Raw genomic sequence first — 18,014 nt, forward strand, 5'->3', positions numbered from 1 at the left:
CTAAGTAAAAATTAGAATTTTCCCTTTGCCATATTGGCATTTCATTTTCTTATTATGATCACTTTTTTTTACATTTGTACCTAACTTTTAGGCAAAATGGAACTTTCTATTTTATTATTTTCATTAAAACATATGTTTTTCTCAAATGAATTTAGAATATATATTACATGGTTCTTGTTATAATGGACCCTAAGGAATTACAGGAAAATTTTCCTTCTTGCCCTTCACCAATTATATAAGAGGAGGCTAAACATTTTTCTTTGTTGTTTCATTGAACCATGACTGAATAGATAACCTGAAAAGATAAAATACACATTAATTTGAGTTCAACAATAAAGTCAACATGAATAGGCCATTAATAGTTTTCTTAATTTTCTGTTTACTTCTTAATCTCTATGGAGATTCATATTCTGCTTTAAAAGATATCCTTTGAGCCTCTTTGGTAAAATCAACTTAAATTTTATACTTTGAGTCTCACAGAAGCATTTTATATCTATGATTCTGTTTGTTTGCTTATAGATTGAAGCTGGACAATACTGCACTTTTGTCATTTCTACGGATGGCTCTGTCAGAGCTTGTGGTAAAGGCAGCTATGGGAGACTGGGCCTTGGAGATTCTAATAATCAGTCTACTTTAAAAAAGTTAACATTTGAGCCTCACAGGTCCATTAAAAAGGTCTCATCTTCTAAAGGATCTGATGGTCATACTTTAGCTTTCACTACAGAAGGAGAAGTCTTCAGCTGGGGAGATGGTGATTATGGGAAGCTGGGACATGGAAATAGTTCAACACAGAAATATCCCAAGCTTATTCAGGGCCCTCTGCAGGGAAAGGTATGTGCCTTCTTTTTGGATTTAAAAATAATTAGATGCACTGGTACTGTGATTGCTATAATTGACGATATCTTTCAGATTTTGATGTATTCTTTCTGAAGTAGCCCACCCTCCCAACCCTTTGGCTTATCTTTTGTATATCTGCTTGATGGTTTACAACACACTTTCACATACATTATTTAATTTTAATTCTTATAACAGCCTTGTTAAAGTAGTTATTATTTTCATTTCACAGATAGGAAACTGAGAATCATTCATTTAACAAATATTTATTTAGTACCTTCCAAATGCCAGGCAGTGTTTTAGGCATTAGACATATAACAGTGAACAAAACAGACAAGATTCTTACTCTCATGGAGGTTGAATCTGTGGGCTAGAGATGATAAATAAGTAAGCAAACACATAAAATAATTTCAAATAATAGTAAAGAAAAAATTGAGTAATGTAATAGATACTAACTTTGGCTGGGTATGATACTAGATAATGAGGTCAGAGGGTTCTCTTGGAGTAGGTGGCATTTTAACAAAAACTTAAATAAGACATTTAAAGTGGTTAAGTAACTTGGCCAAGGTCACACACAAATAAATGGCACCATTAGAAACTGAACCTAGATCTCCTCTTTTTATTTCTATTTTACCTTTTCTTAAATGAAGCCATTTTCCTAACTTAAAATTATATGCAATTTTGTGAGTTCCTCCATTTTAAGATTGCTTTCTTTCTATGAATGTTTTCTTATATAAAAGTCTTTAAAGTTAAAATTTTATTTTATACCAAAATTAAAAGTGAGACACTTCTTTCATGGGAGTTTGTCTGACAAAGTTGGCTCTCAAATGAATTTTACTTTATTATAACTTTCAATGTTTAACTTAGACATCAGCCTCAAAGCAGTGAGCCTTGGAACATTCCACTTAACATCAGGGGGTCCCTGATAAGATGTTGAATATGGGACTCTAAGGAACATCAGATAAATACTCTTTAAAGTTATATTTTTAAAGTTTTTCTAACACCTTTTTTCTTAATTCCCATTGTTTTAAATTTTCTTTACATATATATATATACATATATATGTGTGTGTGTGTGTGTGTGTGTATATATATATATATATATTTTTTTTTTTTTTTTTTTTTGGCCGCACCGCACAGCTTACACGACCATAGCGGTGGCCCAGTGAACTCGGGCCACCGCTATGAAAGCGCTGAGTCCTAACCGCTGAACCTCCAGGGAATTCCTTATTTATATTCTTTTAATGTTCCATTTTATAATGGAAACATTGCCAGTTAAAAATAACTTAGTATGAATATCATGAAGGAAAAATTCCCAAAAAGTAAAATAATTTACAGATAAAAATCTCAGAGGTTCTTAGCATATTATCTAAAATGTAGTAGGTGCTCAGTATTTTTAATTGAATCTAAATTTTGAATTTTCTAAAGTGAGTTCTGATTTTTGGAGATTAAAAATGTGGAGTTATTAGTATGGGTATTTTTTCTGTTTATCTTTTTTTCAGCAGTTAGTGATTTTGATCAGTGTTAAAAGGTATAAGTGATCCCCAAATTATGCTGCCATATACCCTTATTTCCCTGATTCTGCCCATAAACTGTGTAGCTATTTGAGGGTAAAGAGATACTATTAGGAGTTTAATTGATATAAGCTTATATCTTAGATCTTTCTTCATTGGTAATAGTCAATGTGTTTTTGAGAGTTAACCCTATTATGTAATGAATTTTTCTTGATTAGCCAGGACTGGAGGTTTTGTGTTAATGTTATATTTAAAATTTTTTCATTGTTCCATGAGTGTTCAGCCCCATCCAACTCTTTGAGTAAAGAGTTGATTGGTGATATAGTATTGTTGCAAGTGATTAGATTGATGTGTTTGGGGCAGGGAGGAGTGGGCGAGAGAGTGCTGCTAGCCTTTACAGTCTCTTTATGTGAATTAAGAAAAGTCGTCCTCTCTAGGTAGAAGTCAGAGTTTGTGGCTTGGCCAACAGAGCTTAGGCTGTATTTCAGCAATTTCTTGATCCTTTATGCAGGCAGCCTTGTCCTGGGCAAAACCTCCACAACTGTACATGGCACTTCTGGATGAGTTGTGAATATCAGTATCTCTGAAGTCTCTGTGTATAGGATCAAATGTGAACTCTATGTTTTAGTATCTTGTGTTCATCAAATTCACTTTGTGTGCAATACAGGTAGTTGTTTGTGTGTCAGCTGGATACAGACATAGTGCTGCTGTCACAGAGGATGGTGAATTATACACATGGGGTGAAGGAGACTTTGGAAGATTAGGTAAGATTTTTTAAAAATTGAAGTTAGTCTCACAGAAAAATAGAAATGATGATGGTTACTGAGAAGTGGTGAGACTAAATTTAATAGGCCAAAGACTGTCATTTATTTTTGTTAGTTTTAAGCTCAGAGGAAGATAATTTTATATAGAGAGTACCTAGATTCTGGTGCTGAAATTTAAGATGTAATTAAATCTAGTAAGTATTTACTACTTTGAGCAGGCACTATAGGATTTCAGGGATAAGAAAGATACCATCCTAAAGTGATCCTGAAGTGTGTTATCTAGGAGGTAGTGAAAACAAGTCAGCGTTAACGATACTAGACAGCATTAGATAAGTGCTGTGAGAGGAGCATAATAGAATGTTCTACTGATTCAGTGAAGGGACTGGGTATCTCATGTTGGGAGCAGCCTAGAAGATTAGATGAGAAGATATTAGAAATGATTCTGTTTTTCATATTTAATTGCACTTTAAAAATTCCTCATTTCTGTTAATAACTTGTAATGTTTGTTCTACCTGTGAAGTAATGGCCTAAAGAAAAAGAGCTAACATTATTTCTTTGTTGTTTTGTGTGTTTTATCCAAGGTCACGGTGACAGTAATAGCCGTAACATTCCAACGTTAGTAAAAGACATTAGCAATGTAGGAGAGGTTTCTTGTGGCAGTTCACATACTATTGCTTTATCTAAAGATGGGAGAACTGTATGGTCTTTTGGAGGAGGAGACAATGGTATGTAAAAAATTATTTATTGATAGCTTTGGCCTTTTTTCCTTGACTTTTAAAAAAATTTATTTTTCAGTTGTACAAGGCTATTGTAGAAAAACTCAAATGTATATAGGTGAGCAGAAATTTTTAAAATTTAAATAAATTTTTCTTAAAAAAATTTAAGAAAAATTTGCTCTAAGCATTGTTAAAATTTTGGGAGATAAATATATATGCATTTATATAAATATGTACCTATATTTCTACATAGATATTTTAAAAAACCAAAGCAGACCTATATATACCATAGTTACTGTCTTATAACTTGTTTGTTTTTAATCTAACAGTATCTTATGAATATCTTTCTATGTCAAAAAACATGACTCTACATTTTTCTTTTCAGTGGCACAAAGTATTCTTTCATATGATTGTAGCAAAACTTACAAAACAATTTATTATTGTTGAATATCTAGATGGTTTCCAATTTTTTTCAATATTAAAAACAATACAGTGAATGACTAAATCTTTTTCTACTTTAGTCACTCCTACCAGTGATGCGAGAATGCTCATTTCCCCGTATCCCTCAACAACACTGGCTATTAAAATTAAGATAATTAAAAAAATAGTTTCATTAGTGAAAATGGTATTTAATCTGTATTTCGTCCTTAGTGAGGTTGTTGGCCATTTGTTTTTCTTCTTTGGTGATTTGCCAAGTTCTCTATTTGGTGAATTATTGAGTCTTTTAAAAAAAATTTAAAATAATTATATGCATACACATTCTTGTAAAAGGACCTGTTTATTATATCAGCAAATTTGAAGTTAGAAGTATGACCATTAAAGGGGAGAAAGACAGCAAATTAATTTTCCATATCTCTCTTAAAGTGGTTTTAATTGCTTGAAATTAAAATTCAGGAAACTATTGTTTATTGGTTTCTTTCTTGTAATAAAACCATTCATTTGTTAACATCCTCTGCTATCAGAAACTTAGAGCTTTCTAAAATGTGGACAATCTGTCAGGTTAGTGATGGAAAGATTAGTGATATTTATCAACATTAATACTAAGAAAAAGAATAGCATTTCTTTGAAACAAGTAAATTGTTTAACTTGAATGTGTTTGTTTTAATAGGCAAACTTGGCCATGGTGATACCAACAGAGTGTATAAACCTAAAGTTATTGAAGCTTTACAAGGAATGTTCATTCGCAAAGTTTGTGCTGGAAGTCAGTCTTCACTTGCTTTGACATCAACAGGGCAGGTAAGACTAAGGGATGAGCATAAAAGGTTAAGAGTATTTCAGAGGACCAGATGACTAAAAAGTGATAATTGTATTTAAATTTTGAAGTTAAAAAATACATTTTAAAGTTAATCTACTGAAATGAAATATTTTCTCCTGTTTGAAGAAGTTGAGTATCTGAGAAGGAGCCAGGTTTTCTGACCTGGCCTGTGTGAGCCAGATAAACTTACTGTTAACCCCATGTTCTTTGTATTAAGATGGTTTTAAAAAAGCTTTTAGGAACTTCCCTGGTGGCGCAGTGGTTAAGAATCCGCCTGCCAATGCAGGGGACACGGGTTCGAGCCCTGGTCCGGGAAGATCCCACATGCCGCGGAGCAACTAAGCCCGTGCGCCACAACAACTGAGCCCGTGCTCCACAACAAAAAAAGAACATGATTGTGTTAACTCAGAGTAAAAAAAAAAAAAAAAAAAAAAAGCTTATAGCACTAAACACCCCTTAAACCTTTTCCTAAAAATCATGAATAGTGGGGGAAAGTGAGAATAGATCTTGCTGGAACCAGTGATATGAACTAAGAAGGCAAGAAGGTGATCAAAAGAGAGAGCAAGGAGAACATTTCCAGATGGAAAATAATCTGAGAGGGTTAGGTGGTTAGGTGTTTCTGAAAGAGGGTTACTCAGGCTTAGGATACTTAGAATTGTATAATCCCTTTATAAACTTGTGATTTTCTACATGCATATTTTGACTTCCCTCTGTTTGTTTGTTGGTGATGGAGAGGGTCCAGGTATGGTGATAGACTGACAATAATTTTGCTCCTTACATCCATCAGCGATGACAGTGAAAAAGTGAGCTGATCACTCATTGTTTCACATGTAGGAATCTATTATGTGCCAGGCAGTGGTATAAAAATGTTTCTGACATTCACATGGCAGATGAGTAACAAAGCTGAAATTACCATATTATTTAATTATTTTTGAAAGACTGGAATGCCTTGCCGTAAAAGATCTAACGCAAAACTATTTATCATTTTGTATTTAATTACGTTAGTCATTTGTTACAATGCTGGTTGCTGTCTTAAAATTTAAAACTTCTCTTTTACATCTTTCTCACTGTGAGTTTTGTGGCAGAAATCCATGAATTGAAGCCAAAAGATGCTCACTTATTTGATGTATAGCCACTGGCAAATCACAAACCTTCCTTGAAAATCACGTGCTTCTTTTTTATGAGAGGGGTAATAACTTCTGGTTTGAATGATTATATAAGATAGATTCAACTTTGAATGATTATATAAGATAGATTCAAAGATTTCAACTTTGAATTGAAAGTTTCTATAACAACAAAAAGTTATTATTTAGCATCAAACCACACTCTTATTTAATAGATTATATTTATTTCTAAACAATGTAAGTTGTTAACCTACCATCTCAGGATATTATGTGTAGTGTATTTCTCTTTGTTTCAGGTCTATGCTTGGGGCTGTGGCGCTTGTCTAGGTTGTGGTTCTTCAGAAGCTACTGCACTGAGACCCAAGCTTATTGAAGAACTGGCTGCCACAAGAGTAGTTGATATTTCTATTGGAGACAGTCATTGTTTGGCTCTTTCTCATGGTAAGATCATTTGTTTTTAAAGAAATAGTATTAGGTTTTAAAGGCACTTTCAAGTTCATACCATCCTTTTTTTCTCCCCATTTTTAACATACCAAGTTGGCTATGATTTTTTAAATTTTTAATTTATATTGGACTGTGGTTGACTTGCAATGTTGTGTTAGTTTCAGGTATACAGCAAAGTGATTCAGTTATACATATACATGTATCTATTCCTTTTCAAGTTCTTTCAAAACAACACAGTGAGGTAGGCAGAGGAGTACTTACCAACCCGTGGAAAGACCTAGGGTGTTCTGGGCTGGGTGGAACTGGGGAAGGAGATGGGAAAGAAGTGCATATCATAAAGGATACCATAGTGTTGCTCTTCTGGGGAAACCAGGAATCAAATTTGGTGGTTGTCGTCATGGTAGGGTACACAGCACGGTCCTTGAGAGGAGGGGGAGTGAGAGATTATGCGATGGGTGGGTCACCTCACAGAAGCATGTCCTCCCTTGTCATTCATCCACAGAGTGTGTTTGCTTCCTCCTGCTCATTCTCAGCCTTCCAAGTTCAGTTCAAATAGAATTACCATATGATCTGGCAATTCCACTCTGGGTATATACCGAAAAGAACCGAAAACAGAGGCTCAAACAGATAATTGTACACCAATGTTCATAGCAGTGTTATTCACCAGAGGGTGGAAACAACTCAAGTTTCCACCAAAAGACGAATGGATAAATAAAATGGGGGTATATCCATAGAGTGGAATATTATTCAGCCTTATAAAGGAATGAAATACTGATCTATGCTACAACGTGCATGAATCTTGAAGACATTGCGCTGAGTGAAATGAAAGAACAAATATCATGTGATTCCACTTATATGAGGTATCTAGAGTAGGCAAGTTCATAGAGACAGAGCAGAGTAGAGGTTAACAGGCACTGGGAGGAACGGGGGATGGGGAGATATTGCTTAATGGGCACAGGGTTTCTGTTTGGGATGATGAGAGGTTTCTGGAGATGGATAGTAGTGATGCTTGCACAGCACTGTGAATGGATTTAATGTCTCTGAATTGTGCACTTAAAAATGATTAAAATGTGAGTTTTATGTTATGCGTATTTTACTGCAATTAAAAATAAGTGAATGAATGATTGGATGGATGGATGAGCAGATGGATGGATGAATAAATGAATGAATAAGACAACTAATTCAGTTCAAGGCTCATGGCCTACAGAAAGCTTTCCTGGATCCAGCCTGATTGGAACAGCCTGGGACGTACTGTACTCTGATTATTAGTGCACTTGACTGTCTCCATACTAAGCTGTGAGCTCCTGGAGAATATGGACCATGCCCTGTTCCACTTCATATCCCTGACTCTAACCAAAGGCCTAGCACATTTTGACAATTTGATAATTCTGTTTTAAATTAATGGATCTGAAAACATGGCATGTTTGAAACGCATATTGTAGGTTTTAAATAAATGAAACAGGTATCACCTACAAAAAAAATAGTATTAAATATTACCTTCCATAAATATTTTACATTGAAATTTGGCTTTTGTTCTTTATGTTTTGTTTTTAGATAATGAAGTTTATGCCTGGGGCAATAACTCAATGGGGCAGTGTGGGCAAGGAAATTCCACGGGTCCTATTACTAAACCAAAGAAAGTGAGTGGCTTAGATGGCATAGCTATTCAACAGATCTCCGCTGGAACATCACATAGTCTGGCATGGACTGCTCTTCCTAGGGACAGGTAAATGTGCTCACGTTTAAAATTTCTTGTGTTTTAGGGCTTCCCTGGTGGCGCGGTGGTTAAGAATCCGCCTGCCAATGCAGGGGACACGGGTTAGAGCCCTGGTCCGGGAAGATCCCACATGCCGCGGAGCAACTAAGCCCGTGCGCCACAACTACTGAGCCTGAGCTCTAGAGCCCACGTGCCACAACTACTGAAGCCCGCGTGCCTAGAGCCCGTGCCCCGCAACAAGAGAAGCCACTGCAATGAGAAGCCCGTGCGCTGCAACTAGAGAAAGCCTGCGTGCAGCAACGAAGACCCAAAGCAGCCAAAAATAAATAAATAAAATAAATAAATTTATTAAAAAAAATTTCTTGTGTTTTATTAACAGCAGAAACACTAATAAAAGCAGAAATAATTGTACTTTGTTCATAAAATACCCTTCTATTTCTAGTATTGATTTTTTACTGTCCTAGACATGCCATCTAGATTTCTTTCATTTTAATTGTTGAGGTTAGATATGTTTCATAAGCAAGAAGTTATACTGTATATTAAGATATTGTCTTAATTTAAGTGTCTTTTAAACATTTTGAATTCCTTCCCTGTCTCCAGATACTGATCTTAAATATTGTGGCCACATATCAAGAGGAAGTTAAATTAAAATAATCAAAATCAGAACTAGGTTTTATTGCTTTTTAACAGTTAATTAGCTTCCATGCCCTTTATCTGGTTGTTTTTTTGCAAAGAAGCAGTGGCCATACTTTTAAATAAAGGAAGTTACTTTTTGCAGAAATTTAGCTTTTTCCTAATGTGATAACCATATCTTTTTTAGATAATCAGGTAGGTAATTTTTAGCCAATATTTGAAGATTGAATTTTAAGAAATTTTGAGGTTACTTCAGCTATTTTCAGATGTATATGGGCTAATTAATAACTTAGAATGTATTATATTTGTATTCTAGACCTTTGATTCAGATGGGGTTTATTATATCATTCTAACCAATTTAAAACATTTATAGGTAATTACCCTCCAAAACAAAACCGAAAATATAATAAATTGAATACAAATAATTTACTGTTAGTATTAAATCTGCAACTTCTCACCTTATATGTAGAAAATTGGTTTCCAAGATCTTGAAAATTTTCACAAGAGTTTTCAAGAGGTTTTCTTTTAGTAGATTTCAGTATATCACTTTACAGAGTCAGGCTATTTTTCTTAATATGAACTATACATCTTATAGGCCCTAAGAACCAGAAGGGTCTATAGTAGATCATGTGGCTCAGCCCTCTGACTTCAGGTGAATGAATAGCCAGACCTTGCAAAATAAGTAGTGGTTATGTATTTTCTTCTTGAAGAATTCTAGAGATAGCCAATTCTTGGTTTTTCTCAGTTGCTAAAATGAAGGGTTTTATCACCTTTATAATCAGAAAGGTCTTCTGTATATCTTGTTAACATCTTTCAACTTTAATAATGGTTTAATTTTTGCTTTTGATCGTGTGAAAGTTTCATGTTAAGGCTTTTTCATGATTTTCTCATGCTTCCTTCTAGACAAGTTGTTGCCTGGCACCGACCTTATTGTGTAGACCTTGAAGAGAGTACCTTCTCACACCTTCGTTCATTTCTTGAGAGATACTGTGATAAAATAAACAGTGAGATTCCCCCGCTCCCTTTCCCTTCATCAAGGTATGTTATATATATATGTGTATTTGTGTGTGTGCGCACATGTGCACACACATCTGTTACTCATTTTGAATTTTGAGTTATTCTTTCTTCTTCAATTTATCCCTCAATTATATGAAACTTCTTTATAATCTAAAAAATGAGCTAAACTTAGGTACTGACTGATAATAACCTTTAGAAAAATTTATCCATAATGTCATGAATCATGTTTTTAAAATTACTGTTAGTCATAATTTGAGAAAAATTTTAAAGAGAAAAAAATGTTATCCAAACTAGATGGCATGTGCTCTTTTATATTCCAGAAGTTCATAGCAGTTTATTTGGTTTCAGGGAACACCACAATTTCCTCAAGCTGTGCCTGAAGCTGCTTTCAAATCACCTTGCTCTTGCGCTTGCGGGAGGGGTAGCTACCAGCATTCTTGGGAGACAGGCAGGTCCGCTTCGAAATTTACTCTTCAGACTGATGGACTCAACTGTCCCAGATGAAATCCAAGAGGTAAGAGTATAGGACTTGTAAATCTGTAGCTCAGCCACATCTCTCCCTGAGGTTGTAGCTCACAAATTCAGCTATGTATTGGAAAACTTCAATTGGATGTTCTTTCTGTTACTCCTGTTTTCTTGGTGGGAGTAAATTTTTTGGTGAACTTGTCCTTTAAGACAAAGGTCAGACGTCGCCTCTGAGAAACCTTTCATTCCCTGCTCTCCTGCCAGGTTTGGTTTCTCTCATGTATGTTCTCATCACATCACATTGTTTTGTAATTGTCTACTTACAACTATGTCTGTCTTTTCTACCAGAAGATGAATTTCTGAGCACAAAGACCCAATTTTATTTTTAATTTTATTTTGGTAAAATTTGCGTAACATAAAATTTGCCATCTTAACCATTTTTAAGTGTGTAGTTCAGTGGTATTAAATACATTTATACTGTTGTACAACCATTACCACCATTTATCTCCATAACTCTTTTCATCATACAAAATTGAAATTCTGTACCCATTAAATAATAACTCCCTATTCTCCCCTCCCTTCAGCCCCTAGCAACAACCATTCTTTCTTTCTCTATGATTTTGATACTTTAAGTATGTCGTAAAAGTGGAATCATACACTGTCTTTTTGTCACTGGCTTATTTCACTTAGCATAATGTTGTCAACGTTTATCCATGTTAAGTAGCATATGTCAGAATTTCCTTCCTTTTTAAGGCTGAATAATCTTTTGTTATTTGTATATATTAAATTTTTGCTCATCTGTCATTTTTATGACCTTGGATTAAGCAATGATTTCTTAGATATGGTACCCAAAGCACAAGCAACCAAAGAAAAAAGAGATAAATCAGACTTCATCAAAATTAAAAACATTTTTATGGTGGTGCTGGAGAGGGGGCGCTGAGCTGTTGGGTATGAAGAGTAACAGAACAGACTGTATTTGCACTTGAAACTGCTTCTCAAGTTCAGATCAGGCAAGGAACAAACCTTGAAACAACCAACAAGACCAAAGAAGAGTACACTTAAGTTGAAGACACGACACTTGATCTGAAACAAGAAGTTTGTGCCTACTTAGCAGCTTTGAAAGAGCACTTCCCAATGCTGCTAGTAGTCTTTGTTTAAAAAAAAAAATTAAAAACATTTTTGCTTCAAAGGACATTATCAAGAAAATGAAAATACAGATCACAGAATGGGAGAAATATTTATAAATCATATGTCTCATAAGATTCTAGTTTACAGAATATATAAAGGATCCTTACAACTCAACAATAAAAAAGACAAATAATCAGAAAATGAGTCAAGAATCTGAGTAGACGTATCTCCAAAGAAGATAGACATAAGGCCACTAAGCACATGAAAAAATGTTCATCGTTGGGCATAAAGGAAATGCAAATTAAAATCACAGTGAGATACTGCTTCACGCCCACTAAATGGCTATAATCAAAAAGACTGGTAATAGCAAGCATTGGTGAAGATGTAGAGAAATTGGAACCCTCATGCATTGCTAATGGGAATGTAAAATGGTACAGCCACTTTGGAAAACAGGTAGTTCTGTAAATAGTTAAACATAGAGTTACCACATACTGCAGCAATTCCACACCTAGGTCTATATCCAAGAGAATATAAAACATATGTCCACACAAAAACTTATACATGAATGTTCATAACAGTATTATTCATTGTAGCCAAAAAGTGGAAACAAACGAATGTCTGTCAACTGGTGAAGGGATGAACAAAATGTGGTATGTCCATACAATGTAATATTATTCAGCCCTAAGAGGGAATGAAGTACTGCTGTACAAGCTACAATATGAGTGAACCTTGTAAACATTATGCTAAGTGAAAGAAGCCAGGCACAAAAGGTCACATACTGTATGATTCCATATATATGAAATGTGCAGAGTAGGTAAATCCATAGAGACACAAAGTAGATTAATTGGCTGTCAGGAGTTTTGGGGGAGGGAGAGATGGGAAATGACTGCTAATGGGCACAGGTTTCTTTTTGGGGTGATGAAAATGTCCTAAAATTAGATAGTGGTGATGGTTGCACAACTCTGTGAATATACTAAAACCCACTGAATTTTATACTTTCAAAAGGTAAATTTTATGATGTGAATTATATGTCAATTAAAAAAAAAAAGCAAAAAAGATACAATGATTTTCCAACTAGAGGGACATATCCCTGGGATGTAGGTAGAAGGAATATTAACCTGGTGGTGAATGGGAACTTTGAGGATTAAATTTTACCAGGAACGAGGTAGTACAATATTTTTAAAAGGTTGAAAAGTATTGGAATAAAATCACGAAAGTAAACTTTAAAAAAATCTATTTTTATAATTGTTTATTCATTCCTTGAGTCTTCTTTGTAGCTACTCCTTAGGAGAATCCTTTGGAGGTGGATTCTCTCAGGATGTGTACAGGGCTGTTTCTGTTCCTCTTTCTTTATCCCTGAAACTTCGGGTAATTTATCTGTTTGCAGCAATCAGTGCTGCTGCTGTTTTTTTGTGTTTCTTCCTTTTTTGACACTTTATTTTGAAGCAGTTGTAGACTTAAGGAAAAGTTGCGTAAGTAATAGAGTTTTCACGTATGTCTCAACCAGCTTCCCCTAATGCTAATGTCTTGTATAACTACAGTACAATTATCAAAACCAAGAAATCAACATTGGTTTAATACTATTAATTAAACTAAACACCTTATTAGAAATTTTATCAGTTTTTTGCTAATGTCCTTGTTCTTTTGCAAGATCCTATTCAGGATCCCATATTACGTTTAATTGGACACTTTATGAATACTGGTCAGTTATTTTATTGAATATCTCTCTGTTATTTTTCATGATTGGACTGAGGTTATGTGCTTTTGGCAAGAATACCACAGAAATGATGTGCCCTCAGTACATCATATCATGTGGTTCATGATATTGATATGTCTTATTACTGGAGATTTTGACCTTGATCACTTGGTTAAGGTGGTGTCTGCTGGATTTCTACATACATCAGTAACTTCTGAGAGAGGGTAGGTAGAAAATATATTCTTTGAGAATATACTCACACTTAAATAGTTTGCGAATTGAATATCTTCATGAATAGTTGAGGCATAGTATTCTAAATTGTAAATCATTTTCTCATAAGAATTGTGAAGTCATCTTCTAGCTTTCAGGTTGTTACTCAGAAAATCAACAATATTCAAATTTTTGATCCTTTTATGGAAATCTTTTTCTCTCTGGATTCTGTAGCAAGTTCTACTTGTCCTCTCTGTTTTCATATTTTAAAATGATATGAACTGATGTGGGTCTGATTTTATCCATTTTTGTGTATATTTGGGTAGACTCTTAATTTGGAAACTCAGAGCCTTCAGTGTTAAGAAATTAGCTTGAAGTGTATTGTTGATTTTCTCTTTATTGTCTTCTGTGTTTTCTCTCTGTCTCTGGAACTCATTATTGGGATAATAGACCTCCTGGACCAGTCCTCTGTGTCTGATTTTTTTTAATGTCTAATTTTTTTAAAATTAATTAATTTATTTTTGGCTGCGTTGGGTCTTCGTTGCTGTGCGTGGGCTTTCTCTAGTTGCGGCGAGTGGGGGCTGCTCTTCGTTGCGGTGCGCAGGCTTCTCATCGTGGTGGGTTCTCTTGTTGCGAAGCACTGGGCTCTAGGCACGCGGGCTTCAGTAACTGTGGCTCGCAGTCTCTAGAGTGCGGGCTTCAGTAGTTGTTGCGCATGGGCTTCGTTGCTCCGCGGCATGTGGGATCTTCCTGGACCAGGGCTTGAACCCATGTCCCCTGTATTGGCAGGCGGATTCTTAAGCACTGCGCCATCAGAAAGGCCCCAGTCCTCTTAATTTTCTTATGTTTTCTTTCCTGTTTTCCATCTTTTCTCCCCTCTACTTTATGAGAAATTCAGTTTTTATATTCTAACCCTCCTATTGAGGTTTTTATTTTTTATGTCATATTTTTAATTTATAAGAGCTCTTTTCTTAATCATTGAGTGTTTCTTTTTTTCTAGTTCAGCATCCTTACTTTAGTGGTAAAGAAGCTATGATCCAGAGAAGTTATGGGGCCTAAGATAATACAGCTATTTTTTATGCTGTTCCTGATACCTGGACCTTTGTTTGGCCAAGGCGTGCTCATTTTTCAATTTTTAACCTAAATGCCCAATCCTCAGGGAGACCCTCCATGATGAACCCATAGACCATGTTAATTGCCTTTATGTATGGGTGCTCACTCAGGTTTGCATTTCTTTTTACTTTGTCCATGTGACTCCTTTCACACTTAAAATTACTTACTCAGAATCTCTTTTTCTTACTAGACTGTATGCTTATGAAAAGCAGGGCTTTTATCTGTCTTGTTCATTTCTACATCCCCAGCACTTTGTAAAGAGCTTTACCAGGCTCAGCACTATAGACTCAACACTAAATATTTATTGCATAATGACTAGTTACTTAGCGGCAAATCCAAAATATATATTCTTTTTTTTTTTTTTAAGTCTTTATTGAATTTGTTACAGTATTGCTTCTGTTTTATGTTTTGGTTTTTTGTCTGCGAGGCATTGGGATCTTAGCTCCCCGACCAGGGATCAAACCCGCACCCCCTGCATTGGAAGGCAAAGTCCTAACCACTGGACCGCCAGGGAAATCCCCAAGATATATATTTTAAGTCTTCTTTTTTTTAAATTTTTTTATGCATAAATTCTTTTTTTTAAAAAGATTTATTATTTATTTATTTATTTATTTTACTTATTTTTGTCTGTGTCGGGTCTTAGTTGCAGCACGCAGAATCTTCGTTGAGGTATGCGGGATCTTTCACTGCGGCGCATGGGCTCCTCGTTGCAGCACACAGGCTTCTCTCTAGTTGTGGTGTGCAGGCTTCAGGGCACATGGGCTCTGTAGTTGTGGCGTGCGGGTTCCAGAGCGTGTAGGCTCTGTAGTTTGCAGCACACAGGCTCTCTAGTTGAGGCACGTGAGCTCAGTAGTTGTGGCACGTGGGCTTAGTTGCCCTGCGGCATGTGGGATCTTAGTTCCCCGACCAGGGATCAAACCACGTCCCCTGCATTGTAAGGCAGATTCTTTACAACTGGACCACCAGGGAAGTCCTTCTAAGTCTTCTTAAAGACATCTAAAGAAGGACTTGGCATGCTTTCTTTTATTCACATGCCTCCTTCTTTAGACTTCCATGATCCACCTTCATTAGACTTCTTTGCTCTTAATAGTCAGTGGATTTATTTTTTATGTTTTTCTGTTAAAAAGATAAGAACCAGGCCAAATAAATCTGCTTTTCTTTTTTATATTAGGTGGTAATTGAAACTCTGTCAGTGGGAGCAACCATGCTGTTACCTCCATTACGAGAACGTATGGAATTACTTCATTCTCTTTTACCCCAAGGACCTGATAGATGGGAAAGCTTATCTAAAGGACAGGTGAGCCTTTGCATGGTATCTAAGTAAACCAGTACTATATTACCAAAAAAAAAAAAAAAAAAAAAAAAAAATAGACTGAGAGGGAAATAAAGCTAATCGATTGCCATGTGTTCAGGGAATAATACTTAACTTGATGAGTCTGGTAAATCCTAGTATTTAATGTTTTCTGCTGGAAGAGTTCCCAGATTTCTAATGAAAGTGAAGCAAGTGATAACTTATTAAATGATTTGGGGCTAATTACTAAAATTATGTCTAATTTTTCCAATGTTGCTCACACTGTCAAACCAGAGATCTTTTAGTTTATTTGTAATATTCTGAGTTGAAATCAAGGGCATGTGCTGCTGTTGGTTCCATGCCCAGAACTTTGAAATAGCTTACATAAAAAGTAAAAGAAGATGACTGTTGTGAAAAAGTACTTGATGATATGAGTATGCTTCTTTCCATTTTTATTATCTTACGTACATTAAGATAAGTACATTTTGCTCAACCAAGTAGAACAATCAGTTTTTGTCGAGTTATAGATTTGAGGGAGAAAATGGTATACTGGCAGTATAATAGCCACAGATGCTTTCCAATGAGTAATTTGTATTAGTTTAGATTTCAAATGATTTATTTTAAACATTAGAATAAATAGTTTCATTGGTAATTCTGTAGAAGAATGTATAGTGTAATTTATCTGTTGACATTGCCTACTCCTCTTACTTATGGTGCTAAAATCATTATGTAGAGTGTGCCATTTTAGCTTAAGAGTTTCAGGTAGTAAAGGATGTAATAAAACACTATAAGTTGCAATTTCTCAAAAGGTATCAGTGGGATAGCTTTTTAAAAAATTACAGACTTCCTAAAAGATTATTGTTCATTAGGATATTAAGTGGATTAGTTAGCATCATTTCCCCCCTCTCCCCGGGATCCTTTTTTTACTTTTCTAGTGCATTTTAAGCTAATTATTATTTGTTCCTATTTCATCGATGGAAATATTTTTCTTTAGAGAATGCAACTGGATATTATTCTAACAAGTTTGCAAGATCATACCCATGTAGCCTCCTTACTTGGCTATAGCTCACCCTCTGATGCTGCTGACCTCTCTTCTGTATGTACTGGCTATGGAAACCTGTCGGATCAACCTTATGGCACTCAGAGCTGCCATCCAGACACCCATCTGGCTGAAATTTTGATGAAGACTCTCTTAAGAAATTTAGGATTTTATACAGTAAGTTGCTCTTACTTTGTAGTTAAAAAAAAAAAAAAGAATAAAACTTGGGTTGGTTTTGTTTTGTTTGTTTGTTTTTTTTGGAGGGGGTAGGGATCACTTCAGGTCAAGGTATTTTGACATTTAAACGCTTATGAAATAAGTAAAACTAAACTCCACTCCCCGGAAGGGGGGAAATATGTCAGATCTTCTGAAATATTGTGGGTGCCAAATGACTTGTAGTTGAGAGTTCCAAAGAGATTTGTTTTGGAATTTTACCAATTTTTTTCTGATATTAATGTACAAGAATAAACAGATAAAAATATTCAACAACATTTTGCAAGAGAAGAAGAATGAGGAAAGGATTAACCTTACCAGATATAATCTTATAATTAAACAATGTGGTTTAAATTGTTTAAAAATAGGCTGGTCAATTAATTAAAATTATTATTTTATTAAATTATTAAAAATAGGCTGGTCAATAGGAGAGAAGACAATGGACAGTATAGCTTTCTCTGTATTAGGATGCCCTTAGTTCTTACTCCCTGGTGTTTCTTAGATCCGTCACTTTTTTTCTTTCCATTTCTGTGGGTTCTAATCCATGCCATCACGACCTAATGGTAATAGCAGTGTTATAGCTGTTGTCACTGTTGCTGGTCTCCTCTCAGCATCCTACTGCTAGAATAACCTTGTTGTATTCAATAACCTCATTTTATTAAATCAGAACTTTTTCAGACCCTTCATCATTTGGCTTACACACCACACTCATCTGAACTCACGCGTGGCACACCTATTTCCTCTTTTCTCTTCTTGTCTACCAATCTATGACTTCTTTAACACTTGACTGTTCTTGGAAGCCTTGCTCAAATAACCTTTTCTAACCATGTAATTATAACTGC

The 18,014-nt window shown here is 35.2% G+C and overlaps 1 protein-coding gene across 1 annotated transcript in view; it reads left to right on the forward strand.

Moving 5' to 3' along the window:
• The window catches only part of HERC1 (HECT and RLD domain containing E3 ubiquitin protein ligase family member 1), a 227,242-nt gene that overhangs the window by 71,640 nt on the left and 137,588 nt on the right, over window positions 1-18,014 (forward strand). The window contains exons 5-14 of the mRNA XM_061180215.1: window positions 520-831; window positions 3,015-3,111; window positions 3,693-3,836; window positions 4,936-5,063; window positions 6,503-6,647; window positions 8,205-8,376; window positions 9,904-10,038; window positions 10,366-10,531; window positions 15,801-15,926; window positions 16,915-17,136. Coding sequence (XP_061036198.1) covers window positions 520-831; window positions 3,015-3,111; window positions 3,693-3,836; window positions 4,936-5,063; window positions 6,503-6,647; window positions 8,205-8,376; window positions 9,904-10,038; window positions 10,366-10,531; window positions 15,801-15,926; window positions 16,915-17,136 — 1,647 coding nt within the window. The remainder of the gene's footprint in view (window positions 1-519; window positions 832-3,014; window positions 3,112-3,692; window positions 3,837-4,935; window positions 5,064-6,502; window positions 6,648-8,204; window positions 8,377-9,903; window positions 10,039-10,365; window positions 10,532-15,800; window positions 15,927-16,914; window positions 17,137-18,014) is intronic.

This window comes from Eubalaena glacialis, chromosome 2, assembly GCF_028564815.1.
Source record: "Eubalaena glacialis isolate mEubGla1 chromosome 2, mEubGla1.1.hap2.+ XY, whole genome shotgun sequence".
Lineage (NCBI taxonomy): Eukaryota > Metazoa > Chordata > Mammalia > Artiodactyla > Balaenidae > Eubalaena > Eubalaena glacialis.